Raw genomic sequence first — 27,448 nt, forward strand, 5'->3', positions numbered from 1 at the left:
TCAGACTTAAATGTGTTTTAACATTCAGACACTGAGAAGCAGTATCTTCTGTAAGAAGAAATGAAAGTTGGCACACTTGGATTTTAGAAATGTGCCACACCATTTTAATGACTGCCCAGAAAAGCTTCCCTGTGTTTGTAAAAGTGGTGTGGATGGTTGGAATGTGGCTGCTGAAGACGGTGCAGAAAAGAAAGTCTGTATTCTAGAAGCACCTTTAACCAGGCTTCTTAAATTGTTTAACTAGTCTGCTTAAATAATTTAGGCTTAAATAATTTAGATCTAAGTAGGTCTAAATTATTTAGACTAATGTAGTGTTTTGAAACATCATGCATGGTCAGCCCTCAGAAGTAGGAGCCCAGCAGCAGCAAGGTGTAGAGATTCCTGAGGTGGGTTTCAATTTTACTGAACTGGTCCAGGCTCCTACTCCAGCAGCACTGAAAAATAAGAACAGTTTAAGCCCGTGTAAATTCCCTGTTTTTCCCCACATGGACAGACAGTGTAATGCATCCTGAGCATCTCTGAATGTCAGCAGGCCTGGCACAGAATAACACAACAGAGATTTAAAAACACATCCTGGACTGATATGTGAATATTCTTTGAGCAATGTTCAGAAGAAAAGTTTGACCAAAATAAACTTTCCTGACAGAAGGGTATGAAAGCTCACCAAACCCATAAATACAGCAACACTGTCTTTGCAAGGTAGACATCTGAGACAATTATTTAAATAACAAAGCAGCTGAAACTGTAATGACCAAGTCTTCATTTAAACATTGCCCTGTTAACTAAATATTATTTAGAAAGTGGTAGATAGCATTAAGGCCTGAAAAGATCCCAAATCTTGAATTGCTTAATGTGGATTCTTTTTCAAAGATAAGAAAAACAAAGGACTTAGTCTTAAATGTGACAAAGTAAACGTGAATTTCAGCGGAATGAGTTTGAGCTCATCTCTGTGTTTACCCTTCAGTAAAAAGGGAAGAAGATGCATTGATGGGGAACCACTATAAAGACCTCAACTTGTACCAAACCGAATTCTTTTATTCCTATACAATTATTTAGTGCAGAACGATACAAAGTCTCATTACTTGTGGACACTATGCATGGAAATAATACATATACACATATATGACCACACTCATGGTATTTCTCTATGTGACATTAGCCCACTGTTTTCCTTATTATCTCAGTAAACAAGTTCATAAACTTGAAATAACCATTTTAGTGCATATTTTTAAGGTAATACAAGACCAAAATTACCAGTATAGTTTAAAAAGTACAAGAAGTTGAAAAGTAAATAGGTAATTTTGGAGGCAGTGACCCCTTAATGTCAAAAGAAAATTTGTAAAATATAAGGGATATATTCCTTAATGAAAAAAAAAATATTTGTAGAGACTCAGATTATGAAGACAGCTGAAAGTTCATTTTTGATGCCTGTTGATGAATGCATTTTACAGAATCATGAGACATTTTGAAATGAAGAATTTCAACCCCTAACCGTCCCACTGCATGCACTGTCATATATTTAATCAAAAGTGCACCTAGACCCCAAGAAGCATATGGCTTCTAATTTTAACATCTTTTTTCCTTTTCTTGAATGTTGGTGAATTAGTGAGAATCCATGCTGCAGTCTTTTGTAAAAGTGCCCACAATTAATACATAATTACTTATATGTGGGGGGAAAAAAAAGTGTCACCTGGGTGCTTAGCCCTTTTGAACCTGAAAGAATGCAAACCAAGAAAATATAGCTTATCTGTCAGCATAAAATCTGAGCTCAAGCAGAATGTGTTTGAATGCAGTAACAGAAAGTGGATGCACAAAGTAAAAGCGAAATTATTATGAACAGATTAGTTTGCAGCAGTCACAGCATATGAGCTACGGAGGAAGGATTTTTTAATGGACATCATGGCAAAGTAATTTTTATGAAGTGATGCAGGAAGCAGACTGTCCTTGCTTTGAGGATAATTTTAACTCAAGCAGATTATCTCAGCTTCATTGTAATGAAGAGTATTAAGAATATCTAGTTCATATTTTTTAAAGTATAGGGATCTGCTACATGGTCAAATTTGAGAAATCCTTCTCTCCTTTTCCACTAGAGTGGAGTCCTTGGCATGTGAACTCTTGGGGCTGGGAGAACATTCGTGTGAATATCACTAACTGCACATCCAGCTCTTCTCGGGGTGGCTGCTGTCACCCACTGCTGTGTCTCTGGCTTTGGAGGCAGCACACTGCCAGGTCAGTGAGCAGAGGGGATAATAACAAGCTTTTAGTCCATCTCCCAGTGTAATATTATGTCCATTTAAATCAATTTAATAGAAAATCAATTCAAGGTGAAGACCTCAAGCTGAAAACATGCGATAATAAACTGGTAGGAAAAGATACTGCAGTTGATCATAGCTGGCCCTCAGTCTGCAGTCTGTCTGTAGGGGGGTTAACACCATTTTCTGAGGCAAGCAGTCAGAAGATGGAGTTTTGTATGTAATGCTTCCTTTTTCAAAAACTCTGAATTCTGCCTCAAGACTGGATCTTAATCTTTAGCCTATATAAGCATATGGAAATCTGTTAAATGCCTAAACAGATAGTGGAGGTTTCTCAAATCTGTCCTAAAATATCTCTAGGTTGCTTTCTTCTTTTACATGTGGAGTTTTCTTTCAGAGCTCTGTTTCATAATTACTTCCAGATTATAAAGGCATGATCTGGAGTTAAAAAATGTGGTTATACCACCACTTCCAGGTCAGCACACACAGCACATGTGCCTCCTTTGTGCTGGTTACAAGGGTTCCTGGTTCTCTGATCTCTATTCCTTGATCTTGCCCACTGTGCCTCAGAGATGCACCAGGGGAGCTCCACCATTGCTTTGAGAGAGAGAATTTCAAGTTGAAGAAGCACCCGCCAGTGCCTGAAGAAAGGCAGTGGGAAATATAACTCTCCCAGTGAGTCTCTAATAGAATTTCTTTAATTTTGGGAAGGAAATGGAGAAGAAAGTTATTAGGAAGAAATTTCACGGGGAATGGGGAAGATGTTTTGATGAACAAAGTAGGGAGAAATCAAATCTATGCTAATGCAGTGGATGCTCAGAAGCTGAGAATGACTGGCAAGAAAGGGATGATTGTGTGGTTAAAGCACCCATGCCTGACTGAGGAAATCTGAGTTCATTTCCTGGCTTTGCTATCTCTTCAGCTTTGAGCAAGAGATTTAATCTCTCTGCTTGCCTTTTTTTTTTTTTTCTTTCCCCTTCCTGTACCACAGGAGAGTCATTTTACTTCAGATTGTTCTAAGAATAAATGCATTAATGTGGCTAGTACATTTAAGTTTAAGCAGAAAAAAAACAAAACCAAACCATATAAAAGCTTCATTTCTCATTCCTTCGTTTCCTATGAAGGCCTTTCTGCTGGGGCAAATGTACCCAAGTCTTCATGCCCTGTGTCTAGAAAGATGAGGAGGCATTGCAGTGCCTGGGCTGACATCTGGGCACACCCAGCTTCTAGTCAAGAGGTGAAAAAGGCTTATCAATTACAGGGTGTTGGTTTTATTTCTACACAAACATAGCCTGAGGTGACTGCACAGCTTCCTCCCTCTGGGAGGCCTGGCGAAGCAGGCAGGCAAAAGCTTAGAAAAATTTGCTATCGAAACTTCTGAGAGAAAAGAAACTTAGGACACCTGATGCTGAAGCACAGCAATATGAAATGCTGTGACAATGCAAACGTGAAGGCCCCAAACCAGGAGAGATGCAGAAACACAAGCCCCAAGGCAGAACATTGGGGTGCAAATAATGACTCAGTGATTCACCTCACTGGCAAGGAACTTCCTGAACCTTCTGTCAGTGCCTTCTAATTCCTAGCACAGGCTGAAAATTGGAGGAAATTAAACTCTCAATTAACACTGTGAGCACCGGCATGGAGAATGCCTGGTCTCCCGTGGAGAGTCCTTCAGGATTTTTGTACAGCTGGGTCACCGCCTCTCTCCTTTGAGTGCCTCTGTTTAGTGCGGGCAGCAGGACCAAGGCAGGGATCATGTCTTCATTTCTGGGCCCCCACTTTACAAAGGACATTGAGGGGCTGGAGCGTGTGCACAGAGGGGCAACAAGGCTTGTGAAAGGTTTAGAAAATATGTCTTGTGAGGAGCAGCTGGGGGAGCTGGGGCTGTTTAGTCTTGAGGAGGCTCGGGATGGGGGACATCATCGGGGTGGGGACATCATCGCTCTCTGCAGCTCGCTGAAAGCAGGCTGTACCGAGGTGGGGCCGGTTCCTTTTGCCGTGTGTGGGGAGAGGTGGAAATGGCCTTAAACAGGAGAGCTTCAGATTAGATTCTAGAAGACCATTTTTTTCACAGTTTGGATGGTTGGGCATGCATTTTGGAGTAGGTTGTGCAGAGGTGGTATGGGTTTGCCATGGGGATCTGGCGCTGGCCGATGCTCAGGGCTCAGAGCGCAGCGCCGGGCGGATGGCCACACTGGGTGCTGTTAAATGTCTCTTCCACCCCTCACGATGCCGCAGGGCCGGCACACCCGCAGGCCCATTCCTGCAATGCTTTTAACAACTCCCATTTGCCCTTGGTTCTGCCAGCCACCTCGGACTGCCGGGGCGGGCTGGCAGAGGCGGCCCGCGGGCCTTGCGGGAGCGTCACACGGCCGGTGGCTCCCGGGGCACGGCGGAGGGGGCGACGAGGGGGCGATGATGATGGAGATGAGGCGATGCCTCCCGGCCGCGCCGCCGCCATGGGCAGGGCGGGGCGGCCGCGCTGACGTCAGGGCGGGCCGAGGGGCGCGGGGCGGCTGCGTGTTCCCGCCCTCCGCCCCTCCCTGCGCGGGCCGGCCGGCCGGCGGGACCCGAGGGCGCGGAGCGGGCCTGCCCCGGGAGCCGACAGCGGCCCGCGCCGTCCGCCGGTGAGTGCGGGGCGGCCGCGCCGCCACCCCCGCCCGTCATCGGGGGCTCTGTGCCCGCGGGGAGCGGCCGCTGTCCTCCTCCCGGCGCCGCCGCCGCCCTGCGCCGGGGCGGGGGTCGCGGCTCGGCCGGGGATGCTGCGGCGGCGGGGCTGCGGGAGGCCGGGGCCGGGCGGGCGGGGCGGCCTCAGCGCTCACCTGCGCGCCGGCTGAATGTCACGGGCGGGCAGCCCGGCACGGCGGGCCCGGGGACAGCCCGGCCCGGGGACACCCGGCACGGCGGGCCCGGGGACAGCCCGGCCCGGGGACAGCCGGCACGGCGGGCCCGGTGGAGGCTGTGCGGCGGTGCTCGGCGCGTCCTGTAATTCGGTGTTTTGGGGCAGACGCACCTGCAGGTGCCTCGGGAGCAGCCGCCGGCAGCCCCGGTCGCAGAGGTCTTGTAGCGTGAGGTTTCATGTCTCGAGGGTTTTAATCTCGAGGAGCAAAAGCACCCAGTGTGTGTTCATAGATAGCAGTTTAAAAAAAATAGTGACGGTGGAAACGAATTGTAATGGTGGCGTTTCTACTTTAGGAGTGGTCTGTTGAGATTTATACCAAGGGGATGTTCGGTACGTTGTGGTGATTTCACTTTAATGACACCGGGACTTTGCTTTCGTGACCCAGAGCCTGCTGTTCCCTTCGCGTTCTGTCAAATGTACTTTGGCACAAAATGAAACGTAGGCAACCTCAGCCTTTAACTTTGAGCTGGAGGAGGTCGAGCTGTTTATCTTCAGTTTAAGAAAGCAAAACTGCATGGGAACTTCATGCTCTAGCACAGCGTTAGTGTCCAGGCCAGACATCAAATTAAGGTAAGGATTGTCGATCTGGTACTCCGTCTGGTATGCTGTGTAAAGACATCTAGCACTTTTCAGGAGAACTGGCGCATCTTGCAGGGTTAGAACTTCATGTCGGTAGCAGGTTTGTTCTTGGTGTCTGTGGCCTTTGAGCCCTGATTTGGTGCAGAATAGAATTTTTTGTTACAAAGGTGTTAAAAGTGAAATGAAGTTAATCTCTCATTTTGTTACATTTTTATAATTGAGGCTGCTTCACATACGTACTGAGACTTTAGTAAATTTCTCTCTTCTGGAGAAATATACAAAACTCTGGAGTTAGCCTGAGGTAGTAAATATTTACATTGTTTGCTGATAATGAATGAAATTGGCAAGATTTTTCTCATGTTTCAACGAAGGCAATTGAAGGCAATGATCACATGCCTCTGAATTCTCTGGGCCCATTTTGAATTACATGTGTCCAAGCTGAAGAGGTGATGGCCTAACAAATGGGACATGAGTAAGGATCTATGTCACTATACAACTTAGAGTAGAAAACTTGTTTTTGAAGTCTAATTTCTCCTCATGGATAGTATTTTTCATTATGAAAGTATCAATGTTTGGGTTCCAAAAACTGCCCAGTATTGTCTTTTAGCTGTAAAGCTGTTGGAAGGGTAGAAATAGCCTCAATTAACATAATGATCTCATTTAATGTATTGTTATACTAATGAGTAATCCTGTTTAATGGAACTGTTCGTGTAAAAGCTCATTGGAGTAAAATCCATTACTTTTGGACCTGATCATCCTTTAAGAGGGATTGGTTATTGGGAATAAACCAGTTAGTAGGAAATATTGGCACGGGCTCTTTAGATAAAAAGCCATCATGCCATCAATCTTGAGAGGAACATTGCTTGCCTGGAATCCTTAGAAATTGTGGATCTCTCAAAATGGAGAGGAGATGAAGGAATATATGATTACAGAAAGTAATATGATGAAATATTTCAACAGTGGTTGTGGTGTTCTCTTTCAGCCACTATTCACTGTAAACAGCAGCACCATCTTCTTAATTAGAAGCTTTCAGGCAGGGTTAAGTCCCGTGCCAGCAGGGATGCTAAGGAGATCAAAATACTAATGGTGCTTTTGATAATTAGGTTGAAAATCCTGTATTGTGTTTCAATTGGAGCAATAAAAACAGATTAGGTAAATCTCTGGATACCTGCACACATGTATGTTACAGTAAAATCCCAACAGCATTAAATACTTGTCCCAAGGTTGAAGTTTGGCTGGTCAGGAAAGGTCTTTGCATTTCCTCACAGCTCTTGGACACACACCCCAGCTCAGTCTTAAACTGCTGCCAAGTTGGTGCATTTTGGAAGATATTCTGAGAATGTTGTTTTCTCCTTAACCAAAGTAGCTGGATTTGCAGAGTTCTGGACTTTGCTCAGTAGTCATTCTCTGCTCTAAAAGGAGGATTCAGCTGCAGCAGTTCTGCTGACAGTATCTCACAGGAATTGAAGAAGGTCTCCTCAGGGTGGGGGTTTTGCTTATCCCTGGTCACATGGGGAACTGGTGTTGCAAGTTCTTGCTAAAATGCCTGATTCACTGCAGGTTGTTGGGTTTTTCAGGAGCACTTAGTCTGTTCTGAGCTGAGGTCCTGCTCTGCAGAGTGCATTTTAATGGCCTTTATTGAAGAGGTACTGGCACTGCTGGCAATGTCCTCACTGCAAGGAGGCTTGGCTTCTTAGCCAGAGGAAATGGCTGATAAGGATTTACTTTGATGAGGTGGCTGAACAACTTACGGATCAGGAATAACCCTGAAATTGTACATAATTTCTGCAATTATTCCCTGAAGCCTAAGAAATTCTGTGCTTTTAGGCTAATCAGCCCAGATGGCTTCTGACACACACAGCACAAGAGAAGCATCCAGGGAGAACTGAATGTCCCAGCTTCTCTTGACTCAATAATATGCCTACTTTAAGTGGAGATTCAAAAATCTCTTCTTTTGAGTAGCCTTCATCTCAGTAAGGCAAACTTGCATAGGTAGAAACTTGGCAAGGCCCAGGCTGCTGCTGCTAGCAGGAGACTTGAGGGGAGGAGCACAATCTGTCAGCCTGCATAGCCTTGTCCATCAGTAAACAGAGTTAAAAACAGAAGAAAAAAATCTTCTCTGTGTAAATCTTTTAATCATGGAAGCTTTCTGAAATGGTAATTTGGATACGTATAGCTTTACTATGACTCCATTGAGATCCTGATTAAGCAAAACAATATGTAGTGCCTTTCTGTAAATTTGAATAAAACACAACATAGATGACTAACTCTGAAACTGATCCTGTGACAAACTGTCGCTGGTAACTGAAGTTACATCTCAGTTTCTTGAAGAATCTTTCTTTTTTTTTTTTTTCCTTCAGTTTCAAACCTGAGGACATAACAAATATCTGTGTCTTCCATGTTGTAGGAAACTGACCTCGAGAAGTACGTTCCAGTATAGCTGTCGGTGTATCAGAAAGCTGGTAGGAAAACACAAAACACACATTAAAATCCTGGAGGCTGCCAGTGTGTTGTCAAAAACATGTTGGTGTTTGTTATGCTGTGGGAAACTTGCAAAGTTGTTTGGTACTCAGACATTTTCAGGGAGTCTGGTTTTGAGACTGGAAACTGATTTATATCAGTGGAATTGTAGACAGAAGCTGCATTGAGTCCATCACTATTGAAATGAAACTCAATAGCAAGAAAATGATACTTTGAAGGTGTGTTTTACAAATAAGCAAGTTTCAGCTGAAAGCTGTGATACACAGATGTGTGGCTGCAGTATTTTTGATCAAGGGTGGATGTTAAAGACAAGTCAGACTTCAAATAATACAGTGTCTTTATGAAAACACATAAATGTGAAACAAACTGTTGTGTTTGGTAGCAAGGAGAGCATGTATCAGGTACTGATACATTGCCTCTTCTGGCCATGTAGGAGGTGTAGAAGCTGTTTTAATAGTTTTCCTTGGGAATTTGTATAAGACAATAATATAACCTTGAAAGAATTGTTTTTGTTATTGGGGCTCTGGAACTCCTTGCTTAAGGCAGTCAAGGATGCAAAAAGTTTGGGGCTCAAGGACAGGTTACATGAAATAGTGGACAAGAGATCTATGGAGGGTTCCTGAACAAACTGCATCAAATTTAAGAAATTCTGTGAGTTGAGAACAGTTGAAGGTTGAGGAAGTTGCATTCTGGCTTTGCCCTAATCATCCCTTCCCTGGTGCATTTTTGTTTTAAGGCAACCACCGCAGTTAATGGGGTTTTTGTATTCCTCACCTCTAGAATAAAACTGACTGGAGGAACTATATGGAGAATTTAATTGGGCATTGAAGTGCCATGATGCACACACAGTGAAATTCCATGATTTATATAATATTTCCAGCTTATGCAGGATTCACTGTCTGTCTTTCATCATAGCAGTGTTAAGGATTTTCTCTGTCAGTTCTTTTTCTAGTATTTTTTCAAATCCAGCAGTGGCTGACTTAACAGTATGATTTTTTTAGATACATAGCAATGTGCTGATGTGTTCTTGTTTCAAGATCATGATCTTCTGTGAAAAACTGAACTATGCTGAAATGGCATTGGCAATATGTAGGAAAGAAAATCTCACAACTATTTTTTGTCTAGCTTCTTTCTGCTTCATCTTGTCTGATCTTACTCAGTTATCACGTGTGAACCTCTTGAGGCTTATGGAAGATGTCCCAGAACCAGTGAGTTTATGAATTACGTGCAGTCTCTTCCAATTTTCTCTGCTTACTATTCAGCTTAAGCTATAACTAGAATTCTTACTCAGGCAGCAGGAGAAAGAAAGAAAGAATGAGAAAGTATCTGGCTGGAGGGGGGGAAAAAAAGCAACTTGCATATTGGTTGAAAGCACAGCCTCATTGAAGATTTAAACCCATGGAAATTCTTAATCTTAAAATACCCACATAGATGAACTGCTCAGTAGCAGTTTAGACAGGAAGTATTGTTTCTGTTATTAGTCATTATTTAATCATTACTAAATATATATTGAAAAATATGTTAGTACCAGTGTGAGAGGCTTCTAGCTCAAGACAGCTCAGTGTTTTTACATGGAGAACATGCATCAGTTGAATAAACAAACCAGAGGAGTAGGATGGACAACATGGCGGTCCAAAAAGGGATATTTCCAGTTATAATTAGCTGCATACCAAGTTTCACTTGGCTTTCAGCCTGGCTGTTCTTATGAGCAAGAAAATCCTGCTCCAGCTAACATGTTTGTATGTAAGAAGTAGAAAACAGTAACTGGTAACCAGCTCTTTGAGTTTATTACTGAGTCAGTGGTGAAGTAAACCTTTCCTAGAAGAGTTAGAGATGGAAATAGTGTGTTTGGATCACTAGGTAACAGTGGAGAGTGCTGAGGAAAAAAAGGTTATTCCTCTGTTTTTAAGTGAAATATTTGCTGGAGAACAGCAGGTAATTCCTACTGGTTTGCAGTAGGACATTGCTTTTGAGACAGATGCAGTCTTCCTGGATTTGTTCTTACAAGGCAGATTAAATTACCCATGTGAAATGCTGCTGCTGAAGGACTAATACCATCAGCAGAAGCTGGGGCCTGTTTCTGCTGTCAGTTGCTTTGATGCTGACATAATCACAAAATGTTTTAAGGAGAGATCAGGATCTGACATTTCACTGGTAGAAAGCTTTAATTCTAGACTGCAATTGATGTTTGGGATTTTTCAGTAACTCTTAGCCACAGCATAAAATTTAAATTGCCTTTATGATGGTGATGCCACCTTTAAAACTCTTCTTAAAGGCAGGTTTCTGATTACCTGCTGCCTTATTCTTCATGTAAGAATGCCAAAAATGTTTGAGAAACCTTGGAAAAAAGATGCTGATGGGAAAGAGGAGAGTCTTCCCAAAATCTATGTACTTGCACACAAGCATATACACAATTATGGTTTATCTTTCAGGACCGAAATCTTGCTAAATGCAGGGACGTATCAAGACAGCATAGGGACCTAGATAAAAATGTGCTTTATAGTCAGAGTATGTTTGTTTGGGGTTGTTTTTTGAAGGGCTTGGGAGGTGGTGCTGGTGAATGATTAACAGGTTTTGGCTTCTTTGTAGGCTTGTGACTTCGTCTCTAGGTTGCAGAGCATTGGATCTGCAAGGCAGGCAGACAGTGTCTGTCTTTTCTTCAGTTTTTCCCCTTTCTGTTTGTTAACCCTGCAAATTTGGTAACAATTTAAAGTATCATCAATGAGAGAAACAAGTAAAGACTTCTTGTTTCTCTGACAAAGACATTGAAAACATCTGCATCTTTTGCATTTAAGAGCTATTAAGCAACCTTAGTGAAGAAGCTTGACTTGCTCACTGGGGTGGAATCTCCTGGGTTGGTTCAGTCCACAGGAGGCTGTTCCTTGCATAACATAAGGAGTGAAGTAATCCACATAATAAATTCCTTCTGGCAGGGGTGTTTCAGCCACGGAGCCAGATGTATTGGTCATGATTATGGTAATTGTTTCTGATACATGGCAATATATCTCTCCCAGCTCTTGCAGCATTCTTGGGGTCAGCACACTAATGTAGTGCTCTTATCATCTGGGCCTTGGATGCCAGTGAAAGCCACTGTGCTCTGGGTTTTGGTTATGCAAGGGCTGCCTGATTACCTGACACTGCAGGTACAGGCTTGACCTTGCAGGTACATATCTGCAGGTACAGGCTTGACCTTGCTCATCCAGGTTGAACAAGGTCTGCTGAAGAAAGGAATTGATGATTTCCTGCAAGAGGGTGCATCAGATGCAGAGCAGGTTCAGAGAGGAGTTGTGCATGTCCAGTGCTTTATTCCAGGTTTTGGCTGCCCTGTCCCTGACAGCAGTTAGGCTGTCAGCACTAAGGCAGTGTCACTGCACTTCACATCTCATTTATGAGCAATTCATAATAACCTGCATTAACACTTAAGAGGAACCTGAAATTGCACTGTTTCTTCTTGTTTACAGACCCTGATATTCTCTTTTACTGGGAGTAATTTTTCTCTACCCTCAGATATCCTCTTCCATCTTCTTTTGTTTGTGCTGAAGCTGTTCTTTGCTGCAGCTGGCTAAACATCTGGACCTTGACTGCCTTCCACCTTGTTAGTTGTGTAAGAATGCCAAAAATCAGTGCAGCTTTACTTGTTTGAGAAGCAGGTTTTTAGCAAAAGTTTTTCTTGTAGGCAAAATTTGCATTTCTGTTTTCAATAAAAACTAAAGGGGCTTATGATAACTCATACCCTGTTTTGTTTGAATGTTTTGGTTAGGTTTGATGTAGAAATTTGGAGTTTAAAATGCGTAGTTTCTGTTTGACTAATATGGAAAGCACAAGTGGTGGGCAACAATTACAAAGTATCCTTGTGTGGGCAGATAACACTTAGCCCTTTTTCACTTCCTTGAGGTGCCTGATGTTCTGTGTAAACAGCATTAGTGGCAGAGTGAACTGGCAGAGTGACCCTGAGGGACGCAGAGGGAGTTTTTGATTCTGGAAGTATTGTGGTAGCTTTCTTCTGCAAAACAGAGCTGCATTTCCCAATTGCTTTTTCTCCAGTAAGTGCTTATGTCCTCTTGCCATATCAAACATTAAGAATTCTGATGAATAGCAAGAATGCTTTTAGAGATGACAAGGGATGTCACATTTTCTGCTGTATTGACCAAAGATATTGCTCAGTGTTAGACATGCTGAAACTCTTTGTGATGTATTTCTTGCTTCCTTCTTTCTCCCTTTATTCATTATCATGTTCTGCTCCTGTTCTCTGACCTAGTATGTTTTGACAGTAAATTGAGCACAAGAGCAACCAGGATAACTGGTTGTTTGGTGTTTGCTAGATCAGCCCTTCCAAGTGAGTAGAACCTCATTAGTGTGAAGGAGGAAAAAGAGAAAAGGGTGTGTATCTAAGCTGTCTTGACGCCTGAAAACAGAATCTCACAATTTGGGACACACAAAAGCAAGGTAATTTCAGAGAAATAGAACAAGAAGCCCGCGCAGTCTTGGAATTCCTTGCTGTACTTGCTGACTGTGGTACCTTCAGAAGGCAGTGTCAGGGAACTGGTGTTAATGACTGCAGCTTGGACATAGGAGTGGGACAGTGGCTGAAATTTAGGGATGCCTTTGTAAAGCACTGGGAATTGATTCAAGAACAGGTGTTTTGGAGAAATGGAGGACAGGAGAAGGAAGGCAGGCTTGGAGGATTCTACTGCAGAGCTGCTAAATCTTACTGGATCTTGGAGCGAAGGTGGCACTTTGGCCTGAACTGAAACCACACTGTGCAGAGTAAACAACACAAAAAGTTGTAAATACTCAAAGTTCAATCTTGAAGCCATCAGAATTCCTGGTTGCATTCTGATTCATTTTAATTCATACAGCATGCATGATTTCCTCAGGATTCATGATCTTGAATTCCCCAGGGCTTGTCATGCTCAGAGCAGGTGTTTGCCAGCTGGATCTCTTGCCAGTTTCTTCCATTCTGTTAAGCTCCCATGGTCCTCTTAAAGCTGAAAACTGACTTGCAATTGTGCTCCTCATGTTGCAGTGGTCTTAAGTGAGTGCTAAGGAAGCCTTTTGCTATTTCTGCTGCAGGGACCTCCCAGATTTTTTCCCTGATGACATTCAATACCTCCCTACTTTGGTGGAAATAAGATATTTTCACATAATTGATCTAATGCGTTTTTAATAACCCAGAGGTGTAAGAGGTGGTTTTAAAAGTTGTGCACAGGACACAGTTGAAATACATGTGCACTTAAATTTCTGTGAATGAAACCCAGATCTGAAACTGCTGCCATGGCAGGAGGACTGCAGAGGGGAATTGCTCTGGCCTGTCACCAGTCAGATGTGTTCCATCCCACACTGCTGTGACAAGAGGAGGGGAATTCAGTCCCATTGAGGAATCTGGAGCTGGAAAATGCTGTTATCTTCCTGCTGGCAGGGATGGTAGGGATTGCAGTATTTTAAGATGCTTAAGATTTCAAGTGTATGAATCTTTCAGCTGTCTTCTTCTGTAGGGCAGAGTCTCAGATGCAAAGCTGGACTTCGCTGGCAAGCTAATGTATAGGAGACTGCCTTCCTAGTGGTGCTGAAACAAACTGTGAATGAAATTACAGTGAATGTTGTCCCTGTCACTTGAAACTAAGAGTGCAGGATTTTACTGAGGTGTAAATAATCCTGTAGAGGAAGTACCAAGGAGGGTGAGAATTAATATCCTTTTGCTTATCACCAGGATCTTGAATATCCTTGAAGGTAGGGATGCAGCAGCTTTTCAGTTAATTCAGATTATACTTCAGGGGGGGTCTGTGGATTTTAACTCCTTTTCCCTGGATCATTATGTAAGGCTAGGCTCTTTATAATTAGCTTAATTCTGATTAGGCTTGTGTGCACTAGATAATGTATTTCCCAAGGCAAAGAATATAAAACTTATTTGCCCAAATGCCAGTTTTTAAAAAATCCATTGATTGCTTAAGTCTAAAAATACTTTGAATTTCTTTATAGTACAGTAGGCTGCAATTTAAATTGTATTGAACTTGAATCTTCTGGGATGCAGAAATCACACTCTAAGTGGTAACAGTGCTGCTTGAAAAGGGAGTTTAATTGTGAGGCTGGTGTAATCTTTCCTAGTACACATAGCTAAAGATTAAGGAAGTTTTAGAGAACTTAATAAGAAAATTCCCCATTTTCTGGAAAACATCTGCCAGATATGATGCTGTTAAGTTTTAGTGGTTTTTTTGATGACATTGTGTTTCAATGAAACAACTGAAACCTGGGCTTGAGGAGGTGGCACAGTAGTTACAGTTACATAGCTAATAAAATACAGAGAAGTATTGTTTGTTTTTTAATTTAATTATCTGAAGTGTTCTGGGCTATCAGTATGGTTTTGTTGAAGATAATGTGTTGTCTTTGCCTAATCAAGGATAAATGAGCAAGAACCCTTCCTAGAGAACTCTTAAGGTCTCCTTTTCAAGTTTAATTTGCAGCACTTGGTGGAGGATTAAAGTAATCTAATTAAATGGCCTCATTTAAATTTTGCAGTCACCTAAGAGATGGTAGACAGATGTGAAAAGGGAATTATCCATAAAGCATGCAAGTTAAATTAGCAGCTTTCTAATTTAACTTTTTCAATTTGGAAGATTTCTTCAGGAGACTTGCCTTTTCTTTAGAGTTAGGTTATCTTCTGAGGGATCTGCATTATGATGCTTGCTGGGATGAATTCATCAGCATATTAAAGGCCGTTTTTTATTCATGGAGTTATTAAAAAAAGTGTACTTTATTGTATGTAGTTGACATGAAATAAATATCTTTGATGTTGCTATTAAAGCCTGATGATATTTTCCTGTGCAAGGTATGCAGGTAGGCAAGAAGTCTGGCATTAGACACTTCAATCCACATGCAGGCAGGTGTTATACATGGTGAATGAAATGTTCTGCTGGTCCCGGGGGGAAATACTCTTGTCCTTCTTTGCACACCTGGGTGAGGGCAGTGTCTCTGGTGTGTAAGATTTCACTGAGTATTTGAAAAGTCACAATTTGTGTGTTTCAAAATGGAAGTGCACACACCAGTTGCAGAATGTGGATTCGGATGTTTTCACAAGTTAGGAGCCCCTAAATGCCCTGTCTGCAGTACCTTTCTCTTTCTATCTTTGTAATGTAGATCTGCTTCCAGAAGTACTGCTCTGGGGCATCCTATTCACTGGCAAATCCTAAGGGTATTTCAGTTTGCATGAATTTAATGCCGCTTCGATCTTATCTTTGATTTTATCTTCAATTATATCACTGAGAATTTAAATGTTTCTTATTGAGTCTTGCAGCTTGGGGAGTGATTCACTTTAGGGTAATGATTGCTGTGGTTACACAAGATATTCTGTGTACTTTGAATAAGTAGAACTTCTGAATTTGCTTACCAACACTGACCTTATGCAGCTGTTGCACTGTACTTCAGGTTTTATGTGTGAATAAGATAATTTCCAAAATAGACTACAGTCTCCATACAAAGTGGAAACAATGGCTAGGAATGTGAATCTTGATTTGGGGATATCCATAAGGTCTGGGAACAAAAAATGTTGTGGTGAGATGCATGATGAGTGATTATTTCCTATATTTTAGGCATTGGGGAAATGGAAAACTATCTCAAAAAATTAGTTTTTAGTCAGGTTTTACATTATCATTTTTTGCAGGTTTATGTTGCTGACCACAGGTTTTTGCTATGTCGTATTTGTTGCTTTTTACAAAATAATAAATCGTAAGTTTATAACTTAATAATTATAAGTTTATAACTTAATAATTGTAACAGTTGAAAAGTTCAGTTAGTTGCTGAAAATGGGTAAATGAAAAAAAAAAATGAACAAAAAAATCATCCAACCTCTTCTTGAGTTTATTTTGTAGATTATAAAAGGAAAACAGAAAAAGATGGTTTATGTAGAGAATGAAAGTTGGGAGAGGGAGCTGCCATCTGAAGAACATATTATTGCCAGATAATTGCTGGAACTCTGGAAATGTGTCTGGGTTACTCTTTTTCAGTATGGTGGAGTTAGGCACAGAAATCTAGGAAGTATATAATTGCAAATGTATAGAAAACTGTGTTTAATGTGTGGTTAATTCAGGTTTAATGTTGTTTTATTTTTCTTTCTTAGATTCAAGCACCCTTTAAGGACCAATGCACCCAATAGCTCATGGAAGAAAAAAATCTAAACAGGACATCCTTGGTTTCCAGGCTACCGAAATATGGAACGAAAACTTTAGGGGCTGTTTTGCAACCTATGCCAAACGGGACAGCTGTGAGCTTAGCAGGGAGTAACGGCGGCAAAAATTACAGCAAGCACAATGGCACTGTTGGAATGTCTTCCTTTGCTTTCAACTGGAAAAAATCAAATAAATATCATCTTAACGATCAGAATGGGAGAGAGGCCAACACCAGACGCAATTCTAATGAAAAATTAATTGATTCTGAGAAGTACCCTCAGTCTCAAGGAGCATTGGGCAATGATGAGCTCAGGGTGGGTTTGAACAGTACTGCTTCAGTTGCGTCAAAAGCAGCAAAGCAAACCAATATGTTTGTATCTTCTACTGAGGAGTTAAATCCAAAGTCTATACCTGGACTCTCTAGTTCAGCTAAATTCACCAAAGGTACCCTGTCAGGAAGGACATACTCTGGACTCAATGCTCCAAGATCAAATTTAAATGGATTTTATGGAAACCGGCCAGTGGTAGGTTTGCAGAGGCCTAGAGCTAATTCTGGTGCCACAAGGACAAGTTCTGGAGAAAGCCTGGCACAATCTACAGACAATGCTGGCAAGGCTTTTTCCTGTGACAAAATGGTAAGATCACAAAGTTTTTCACATTCCATTCAGAATTCTTTCCTTCCCACTGCATCTCTAACCAGGTCACATTCCTTTAATAAAGCTGTGGATCTTACAAGGCCTTACCATAGTCAAAATCTCGCTGCCAGGACGCCTCAGAGGTCTGCTCTGCTGTCAAGAAACGCGTGTCAGCTGGATGTACCCAATGGAAATGAGCCGGTGAAGTATGGATTTACCAGAGCGTACTCGGCTGTGTCAGCTCCCTGTTCCAAGAAACCCCCACTGTCAAATGGATCTGGGTCAGCACCTTCCTATGGATACAGATTAAGTCGGCCTTCTCTGCTGAAGCCTGCCAGGCAGCGGTTTGCTGGGAATGCCGTGGTGGATGGCAGCAAAAGCGCGGCTCCCAACGCGCACGTGGTGGAGAGCGCGGAGATTTCGGCAACCATCAACAGAGCCGTTGATAAAAACAGCATTCTGGAGAGCAGGGCTCAAAGAACAGAACCTGGGGAGGCCTTGCATGAAAGTCTGGGGAAACATGGGTCAAAAGTGATGTGCATGAGCGATGATGGAGATGAAATATCTATATCTTCTTTGTCATCCTCTGAGAAAAACGATTTGAGTGAAGACTTCAGCGACGATTTCATAGATATAGAAGAGGCAAACAGAACTGTACAAATCCAGCAGAAGGAGAGCTGCCTTCAGGAATTAGAGCGTGGGAGCAGAACGTCCATCGAGCCATTCACATCTCTCAAGGAAGGTGGAGGATCTTGCTGTAATGCTGATGAGTGGCTTGATATAAATGTGTCTGGTAAATATATTTTTATGTTCTGTTTGAAATTTTAGGTAAATTCTAATTTACCTAAATTTACAAAATTCTGTAATGGTAATTAAGTTAATATAATTGCCCATTGCTTCCGATTTGTTTCAGAATGGAACTGCTCTATGCTGACATATGTATTTGCTTGTGCCTTTTCTGCATTATAGGGTTTTTTTTTTCCAAGCATTATTTTGAAGAGGTCTTTGTGATAAAATTGAAGGTGACCTCCTTTAAACACATTTGTGTTGTGGTTGTGGGATCCCTCTTATCCTTGCTATGCCATTCATTTTCTGGGTTGATGATATTTTAAGAAAATTTCACCTCGTGCTCCCTCCACCTCTGTAGGCAGAGAACAGCTGTAACTGCTTCTACGTAGTGGAAATAAGTGTAGGATGTGTAATTGAGTTAGTTCAGTTATAAACAGGATTGTTACTGGGTCTTTTTTTTTTTTTTTCTAATGCATATTAATTCTTTTAGTTGAAGACAAAAGAAGATGCTTTTGAAAGTCACATTTTTAAATCTTTCATGGGCTTCTCATGATAAAAGCTTGTTTGAGAGATGTTGCAATTGAAAGACTAGATCCAAAGGGCATATTCTTGGACCCACCTTCTAATATGTTAAAGAGATGCAGATTTCTAGAAAATAGCTTCCACAGTGGGTGAATTAGGGCAATGTAAAAGGTTAGCAAAGATGTTGGTTGGAAGATTCCTTGATTGTAGCTGCCAAACCAGCTTGAGCTTTTCCCCCTTCTGGGCTGAGGGAACAATACTGTAGGAAGCTTTCAGGTATTTGTGCTACAGTACAGCTCCAGCAAAGGTAGCACACCAGTAACAGACATTTTAACATTTATTTTCTGAATATTGGATTGTTTCTGTAATCTTAACTGATGCTGTTTTCTTTAAGCAGTGGATGACAACAGTGAAAGCACAAAACACACTACTGACAATGTCATCTCTTCAGAGATGAACTACAGAGCTGGCTCCTCCTTTGAGCTTTCTCCGTCTGACAGCTCTGATGGCACATATATGTGGGATGAGGAAGGGCTGGAACCCATAGGAAGCGTCCATCCGTGTGGAAGTTACGACTCTTCAGAAATGAACAGCATAGTATGTACCTGCATTCATAACTTGCATTACTACAGTGTGTTTAGTTTATTGCTTATTAAGTTATTTTTTAATATTAGTTCTTAAAAAAAAACTATAATTGTTTCTTCCTTCCGCTGTAGTTGATTGCTTTGTGAAACTTCTTGTTTAGGACCTCCTGTTTCTGGACAGGTGACCTTGATCAGGCTGTTTGCACACATGTTTTTCTTCCTTTATTCTAAAGTCAGGACAAAACAGGTCCTTCCTTATGTAATCTCATAGCAGTGCTCACAAAGAGTAAAGGAACTTGATTTCTGCAAAGGATAGGTTCAATACCTCCTACTGATCTCTAAACATAGGAGTGAAAAAGCCAGAAAATAGCTGTTGCCTCTGTGGCTTCTTGCATTTGTTGTTCTATACTGTGTGCTCATAGGGCCCTCGTGAGCTGAAGCAGACATTTGATTTCTCTCTTCAGTCAATCATATCATCTTTGAGGTAGAGACCTGGCTGTAGCTCACTGTAGCAGGGCTCTTTGTGCCTCTCCAGTGGGATACACAAATGCAGCACAACCTTTTCCTTGCTGCTAAACTCAAACTGATGTACAAGAATCATGAAATATAAGGAGAGTGGATGGAGAGTTGTTGCTGTGCTGTGATCCTTCATCTGAGATCAGAGAGCCAACCTGGGAGTTTTAGTGGGCCTGAAGAAATTCTGTCTGTCTGCCCTTCTTTATACTTCTTTATCTGCACAAACTTCTGAATCAAGCCACTTGGATTTTATTGACACGATGCTAACAATCAGAAGGTTTGACAAAACCAATTTGGTTTAATCAATGTGTCATGCTTTGTGTGTTTCAGGTGTGTTAGGTACTGTGTCACCACTGCCAGTTTAGTAATGTAGATACCACTTTCAGACTTGGGCACAGATAGGTAATTATATTCTCTGTGTGTAACTGAATATCAATTCCTGATATATTTTCAGCTGCTTGTGGTATTGTTTGCTCTCAGTCTTAAATTATGATGTTGGGATCTAGTGCTTGAAAGAGTTTAGCAGTGGTTATTAACTTTTAGTGGCAATTGTGACCAGCTTGGAAAAGCTGTTAGAGATTTTTATAGTGTGAGTTTTGTAGCTTTATTGGTGTTTATAGGGAAAACCCAAGTTTCATGGAGGCCACTGCAAAAACAAACACCCTTGTCTCCACAGGCACGCACATGCCTAGAAAAAAGGGAAGTTTTTAAACTTTGTCCTTGGTAAGTTTTAAACAGAGGTCTTTTGATACATACTCTGAAAAGTAACAAACTAATGGAAGATACTTCTTTTACTGTGCTTTTGGAGTGTACATCTAGGTTGTGATACATGTAGCCCCCTTGAATTAGTTTGTGAATGGATATGAGTTCTTATTGAATTAATGTGCTGATTGACAGAAGCTGATCTAAGCAGATGTGGAGCAGAGGTTCATTAGAAGCCTTTGATATTCTTGTTCACTATTTTGGATTATTTCTTTGTTTATTGAAAGTAAAGAGTTTTTAGAGAGGGCTTAAGAAAGGAAGAATGTATTTACTCGTTTTTGAGGAAGTGGAGAAAGGAGATTTTAAGCCTTGATGTTGAATCTAGAAGATCACATGTTGTTTCTATCCATCTTGATTTTTTTTATCCTGTTACTGCTTTTCCTGAATTTCAGTGCTTACCGTACTGTGACATTTATCTGAATGAGAAAAGCATCAATAGCACGTTTTATTTTTGCAAGGCAGAAATGTATTTTCAGTAGGATGGGTTTTGAGGGGAAAAATGTAGCTCTGAAGTGTTGAATTGCCTCTTAGTAGTGGGATTTATTTTTTTTCTTGTACTTGTGGTTTTGGTAGAAATTACGATATATTTGATTTCTTCAGCCTAAAGATTAAACAGTGATCTTTTGTAATCTGAAGATGCAGAAGAATTTCTGATGCAGTTTTTCATTCTTTCTGAGAAATAGTACTCTTGAGTAGGTTACTGTAAGCTTTTGTTCCATGTTTTTCCTTTTCTCTGCAAGCAGGGAGTATAAAGACAAAAACGTGCAGGCACTGAGAATAATTATTGTGATTAGTCAACACGTCAGATGTTTTGATTGCTGGGAGATACGTGATCAAATTATGCAGTTTCTATCCTCTAGTGTGGTGAGTTAAAAGCATTTCATATCTGTGTGTCAAAATCCAATTGATGAGAGTCAGATTTAAGAATTTGGAGTGCTTGGGCTACAGCCAGCCTGCCTGCCCCTTGGATTAAGTATTTCCAGGGCAGTCACCAAAGCAGTAGTTCTGGAGTTCCTGTGGCACCAGGCTGGGGTGAGTAGAAGCAATGTGGCTGAGTGACAATTTAGGGAACTATGTGCTGAGTAATTGGTAATGGCCTTTTTCTTCCTCATTTCCATCCTGCTGTTGTTCTGGTAGTCTTTTAAGCTGTATCCTTCTTAGTATCAACAAATTCTAAATGCTTTTCCTAAGCTTTTCCATAGATGGCAGTGCAGCTCCCACTAGGGTGATCTTAGTTTAGGAGTGTTTGGACCATCTTTTTTTGCAAAGGGGATTTTAACTGTCTTTCTGAAAAGAGAACCAGCATAGGAAGGCAACAGCAGGAGCTTGTTGGCATCTGAAGCTCATTGTTCCTTTTTGGGGAGCAGAAAAGCCAATATATTTGCCATTCTCAGTGCATCTTGGTTTTAAAGACATGGGGATGAAGAATAAAAATACATTTGGCCTTGATTAGTACAGGCCTTTTGTTCTTTACTAACTGAGTGAACAGCTGTGGAGAAAATGTGTAATCCAGTGCTGGAAGTTTAAAAGTCATACAAATCTAAATAATATCACAGGGAGAACTTAGAGCTTGGTAGGAATGTGTGGGATTTTTGTAAAGATGAAAATATTTTTATTGTCTAATTGCATAAGAGAAAATAACTAATTCCACTATCCCTGTTGTTCTTGTTCTATTTCCACTTTTGGATGGAAGTTTTGGTTATTTTGGATAACTTTCTTAGTGCTGAACTGCTTTCAAATTTCTAAGCACTGGTTTTGTTGGTGCCCTTTACAGTTTTTTCAGCAGCTGGTCTGTGCTGCTGAGCACCAAGTTGAGTTCTGTGTGAGCAGACTGATGCTTAGCAGAGCAGTTGATGGCTCTGCAGCTTAGCAGGAAGGGCAGTCTTTATCCATAAGTGCTCTCACTTGATTTTAGCTGTGCTGTTTGCTCCTGTCCTGGGTTTTACTCACTGCCTGCAGTTCTTTTAGTGCTTCATGGCAGAAAGCTGCTCAGCAGTGTGAGGTACAACTCCTGGCTGTAGTTGCGTCTTGCTCGATTTTTGTTTTCAGTGATTTTGTCTGAAAATACTGTTCACCATACATGTCAGCAATGTGTTCTCAAACAGGCATCCTGACTGGAGTCTCATGGCTCCTTTGCTTGCCCTCTCTTGCTGTAGCAAGGTTTGAGGTGTTTGCTCATCTCCAGCACATTAAGTAGGCACATGAGAAACAGAAGCTTTAATGTGTGTTTGTTCAGAGTGAAGCTTTGAATGTTTTTGGCAAGTGCAAGTCCTTATTTGCATTGAGAAGGGTCAGTACTACAGCTGTTCTTGTTCTGAGGTATCTGCTTGTTTTTAAAGGTGCTACAATATTCTAGAGCTCAAAGTCTGCAAGAAGTAGAACTTTAAACTGAAAATATTCCAGTAATTTTGGCTACTTTCTGTAATATTCTCTGGAGAAGAAGTTTTTGCGATGTAATTCGGGGTTTGCTTTTTTTTGTCTTTTGAAGCAATTTCATTTGGGTCAATAGGTTTGGACAGGAAGCTTTCAGAGTGTTCCCTGTACTGTCAGATTGACTTTTTCCTGTAGGCTTCAGTAGCAATGTGAATCTTTGCTCTGTGTTCATTTTTCCTGAAGTAAATAAAGCCAGTGTTTTTGGGTATGTGCAGAGTCAACATCAATGTAATTATAAGGGCATAGGATTATGGAATAATAATTGAAATCTGGCTTGAGGAGACAGATGGGTTTTAACTGCTTTGCTGAGAATTTAATTGCTCTTGGGATGAAATCTGGATCTCATTGGGATGAATCAGTTTGACACATGGGCAGAATTTTAGCCAGAGTATGAAATAGTTACATTTTTTATTCTTCCCAGAAATTTTTGAAATCCTGTAAGATTTTTGTTGTTGTTGTTTGTTATACTTTTTCCCCTTTGTGGCTGTAACTTGGGCAGGGGCAGTTCTGAATTAGTTTTTGAGAGGGGTCAGAATGCTTTGTGTCTCCTGAAACATTGGTACTCAGTGAAATATTCTCTGCTTCTTAGAGAAAATGAACTTGCTAAAATAGAATTGTTTAGTTTATTAATTTCTTTCAGTAGTTATTTACAAGTAATTTAGTGTTAATTAGCTTAATTTTTTTAATAATTCACTTCTCAAAATGACTCTGTAGTAAGGTTTAAATTGCTAGTCTGATTTCTCAAGTGAGTAATTTATTAACGTGAATTCAGACTTGTAATGTGTGTAGTTCTAATACATTTATTTCCTTTATTATTTTTATTTATTTCCATTTGTTGTACTTGCTTGATATTACCTTCTACACATCCTCCTTTCTTTACTTGAACTTTCTCTTCAGGAGGTTAATGCCAAAACACTAATTCTTGTTTTGTGAGAAACTGGGATTTTTAAACTTTGTGATGTTTGGTTACAGCTGTAATGAAAATAAAACTGCAAGTAAGCTTAAGACAATGTAAAAACTATGTAATCTTTCCTCAGCACAAACTTTCTTTTTTTGCTATAACTTTCTAAAAGAATAGTCATGAACTGAGTCCTTCAGGTGCAAGCTGGTTACAAGAAGCACGCATTAAAAGCCTTTCATTTAATGAGCCAGTTGAAATTCAGGTTTTTTTTCTCTTTACATTTTTCAAAGAACAATGAGCATCCTGCTCAAAGCAGAGAAGAGCATTAAAAAGACACATATTTTTTGACAGACTGTACTCAAATGAACAGTGTTGACTTACTGCATTTCCTCCTTTCTTAGAATACAAAAGGCGAGGTTAATAAAGAGAATAATTGCATTTTGTGCTCCCATGTTGTTTCCTAAAAGTAATTTGTGTACTTCAGTTGAGCACTTCTTAAAGAAGTGTCTGAGTTTGTTCTGTACTGAAAGCAAAGGATGCTTTCACCTCAGTCAGTGCATTTTGACTAAAATTCATTATGGCATTAATAAATACACACTTCCAATTTTGTATGTGGTTTGAGATTTTAAATTTTTTTTTTTTTTGCTAGTAAATGTGATACAGTGAGAACTGATGACACTGTTAGATACCCAATCCTCTAGTGAGGTTGGAAAGAGAGAGAAGACATTATTTAATGAAGTACAATTGTTCTAGTCTTAGGGAATCTTGTTACATACCTATGCTGGGGTGATTGGGATTTTGAAGTAGCTGTTGCCTTTTTGCTGCCTACCAAGCCTCAGAGATTTTAGTTTTCTTGCAGCTGCCAGGTTTTATCTGGCCACTGTTGTGACAGGACCGTGGAGGAGGAAAGTGGGCAGCCTCTCCCTTCAGGTGTGAGGGGATACCAGGATTCATCAGTGTGTCAGAGGAATGAGACTGTGAGAATGTTTGTGTGACTGCAGTGCCAGTGAAGGAGGAGGTGATTTTATCTGCCCAGGAGGTATTCAAAAAACAAAGGTTTTTTTTCCAGTGAATTCAAATGCACTTGTGAAGTCACCTCATGCAGGTGTGGAGGTGTGTATGGGCAGTGATAGAAATCCTCAGTGGCAGATGCTCCTCACTGGCTGTGGGTACAGTGTGTGAACCTCCTGGGAGTGACTGAGAGCAAACCCAGAGAGAGTCAGATACTCTGCAATTTGTGTTGTCCCTCCTTCAGCATTGCCCTCCATGCCCAACATAGAGGAGAACACCTTCTTTGGATACAGAACACATAGCATCACTAATGTTGTATGGTCGTATGGAGTTCTGTTTTCTGTCTCTGCTCAGAGAATTTTCATTATTTACCTTCATCACCAAAGAAATTCTGTCCTGTAGGACAAATTGAATTCATTGGTCCTTCACACTCCTTTACCTGCAAGCCTGACTTTTGGGTTAGACCAATAGATCTCTTAGCAAGAGATATCACAGTAGCACATGAGGTCTTCTGTGAGGTTTTAGCTTTTACTGATGCATTCTAGAAAATGGCAAACAATGTGTGAATTTTTGCTTGGAATATAGAAAGATTTCTTGGAAATACATTATCTGAGAAGCTACCATTTCTGTAGTCAGACTTCCTGCCCGTGTGTGTGTGTGTGTGTGTGTATATATATATATATATATATATATATGTATATATACAAAGAGTGATTCTGGGATTGGAATCTAATACACATGTCAGCCTTGAAAGCTGTTTTTCATTGGAAGCTGCTTATTGGAAGTTGCTGTAGTTGATAACTTCTGTTTAAGCTCCTAAATTCATGTCTAAGTTCCAGGTACTTTTGTCCCAATAGCTTAATGTCATGTTCCAGAATCTGATAAAAATTACTCAGATTTACTTAAATTGTACTGTTCTAACTTCATAGTTTTAATTTTTTTTCTGATAATACAACTACAGAAATCTGTGGCAATTGTTTTTTTATCTTCTTAATTTCTAAGAAGCCTATACCTAAAAATGTATGTTTGGAAAACTGCTAGACTGCTTGGTTCTGATTTCAAAAACCTCAAAAGTCAGTGTCATCTTTTTGCCCTTAATCTTCATTATAAACAGATAATATTAGTGAGCATACTGAAGTAATGGGAGAGCATCCTTGAGTAATATTCCCACCATTAAGTTTTTAGTAGAAAACTGCAACTGCTGTGAAAAATTCAGTCTGTATTGTTTCTTGTCAATACAGAACTAAGGGCACAAACTCATTTCAGTGTGTCCTGTCAGCTCCTCAGCCATTCTTGTGGTGGAGTTTGCTGGCAGACAGTTTTCTGCCCATGGCAGAGAAAGGAAATGTCATTACATTAGAAACTGATTTTTAGAGTGAAAATAGCCACCATCTACTGTCCTATCTCTGCTCCATTCTTTAACTTCTGAGTTTAACTGTAGCAGCAAGGAGAGGTGGTGAGAAACAGAATTACTTAATGAGATGGCACTTCTGTCTGTCCTGCGTTATGTGGGTGTCCCTACTGTCAAACATTATTAGGAGGTAGTATGACTTTATTACAGTGCACAAACCTCTTGTGATGCTGGTCTGAGAGACATGGCATTTGGTGAACATCCTTTTATGGCAAATTACCTTTTTTCCTTTGGGAAAGCTTAGATGCCTTTGAGAGCTGCATCCTTCAGAACTGACACAGTAAATCTTCTCAGGCTGTTTTGGCTGGAAAAACCAAGGAAAGCAACTTTACTTTTACTGATGTGTTCTGTTCTTGCATCCATTAGTTACACCTTTGGGTTTGTGTTTTGGAAAGAGTGTGGCAGCTGCTGTGATGCTGTGTGAAATATGAGAGCAAACACTGGTAGAAGTTAGCACTAGGTTCATTTCCTAGGCTTGTAAGGGATGTTTTGTGTATGAGCTGGTACCTGCATGTCCACGTGTGAGCTGGTTCTGAGCTTTTGTGCTCTTGGCTGACACTGTGGAGATGTATCAGGATGATGTGGCATAAACACATTTCTGCAGTAAAGCAGTAAATGAGGGAACACTTGCTGTGTTGTTAGTTTGGAGAGATTGGTCAAAATAGAATCACCCCAAAGTAGCTCAGAGGTATTTGAGGACGGTTTTGGTTTTAATTAGAAACAAGTATATTAAGCTGGCTGTGTAAGAATAGAACACATTAATGCTGTGTAACGTGTCATAGTCAGGTTACTCCAAAAGTCTCTTAGGGTAGAATTAAAACTCTTGCACAGAGGAAACAACTGAGCTCCTGGTACAGCCATGCCCATGCTGTTCCTCTGAGGTTTTTGTTTGGTTCCTTTCTCAGCTGGGAATTACTCGAAGCATCTAGATTTTCCTTAAACCAAGCATTGTACATTTAATACAAGTGCAAGTCAGTGGAATGGGAATCATTCACAATCATTTCTGCCAGTTAAGAGTAGCTGTAGCAATTACACATTGCTTAATAGGGTAAAATGCTCCATTGTTGGTTAGATAAACTGTAAAAGCAGTGCTGAACCTCTGGTACTGGTAGCCTTTTTGTGCAAACAGACTGGAGGCAGTGAGTAGGAAGCACTGCTTTTCCTCCTCCCCTGCTCTTCCTCTGTCACTGTTTGTACTCACTGCTGACTGCTTTCTGTGATTGTGTTTAAAAGTAAACAGGAACTTCTCTATTTAAAAGCACCAGCCTATTTAAAAAAACCCCACAAACAGAAAATCTTTTAAATTTTGCTGGAATTCTATAGAAAGATGGTTACAATGCTTCCCCCTTCCAGCTTTCCTCCTTGCTGGAGGCTAGATGGCAGTCAAGGAATGCTGCATGTGGCAGTGGCTGTAGCTTGGGCTGTGTGTTTGAAAGTGCTGTTGCTTATGAATTGGTCAAGTCTCAACAGAATGGCTAATGTTTCTAGTTTTCCTCTTTCTCTTCTTT

The 27,448-nt window shown here is 40.8% G+C and overlaps 1 protein-coding gene and 1 long non-coding RNA gene across 8 annotated transcripts in view; one reads left to right on the forward strand and one right to left on the reverse strand.

Annotated features, from left to right (window-relative positions):
• Positions 1-4,738: 4,738 nt before the first annotated feature.
• The window catches only part of CCSER2 (coiled-coil serine rich protein 2), a 61,344-nt gene continuing 38,634 nt past the window's right edge, over positions 4,739-27,448 (forward strand). For 3 of the 7 annotated variants that reach the window (XM_064430061.1, XM_064430066.1, XM_064430065.1), the window contains exons 1-3: positions 4,739-4,879; positions 16,328-17,804; positions 18,717-18,919. In XM_064430061.1, the coding sequence (XP_064286131.1) occupies positions 16,367-17,804; positions 18,717-18,919 (1,641 nt within the window). In that variant the 5' untranslated portion in view covers positions 4,739-4,879; positions 16,328-16,366. Of the gene's footprint in view, positions 4,880-5,539; positions 5,725-16,327; positions 17,805-18,716; positions 18,920-27,448 lie in introns of all 7 variants that reach the window. The other 4 variants (XM_064430063.1, XM_064430068.1, XM_064430067.1 and 1 more) reach the window with 2 other exon arrangements.
• Positions 23,409-26,791, reverse strand: LOC135306351 (uncharacterized). The gene is made up of 3 exons (XR_010367151.1): positions 26,448-26,791; positions 26,161-26,244; positions 23,409-23,589 (listed from the first exon to the last, which is right to left on the reverse strand). It is a non-coding gene; the product is annotated as an uncharacterized LOC135306351 (long non-coding RNA).

This window comes from Passer domesticus, chromosome 8 (assembly GCF_036417665.1).
Source record: "Passer domesticus isolate bPasDom1 chromosome 8, bPasDom1.hap1, whole genome shotgun sequence".
NCBI classification, from domain to species: domain Eukaryota; kingdom Metazoa; phylum Chordata; class Aves; order Passeriformes; family Passeridae; genus Passer; species Passer domesticus.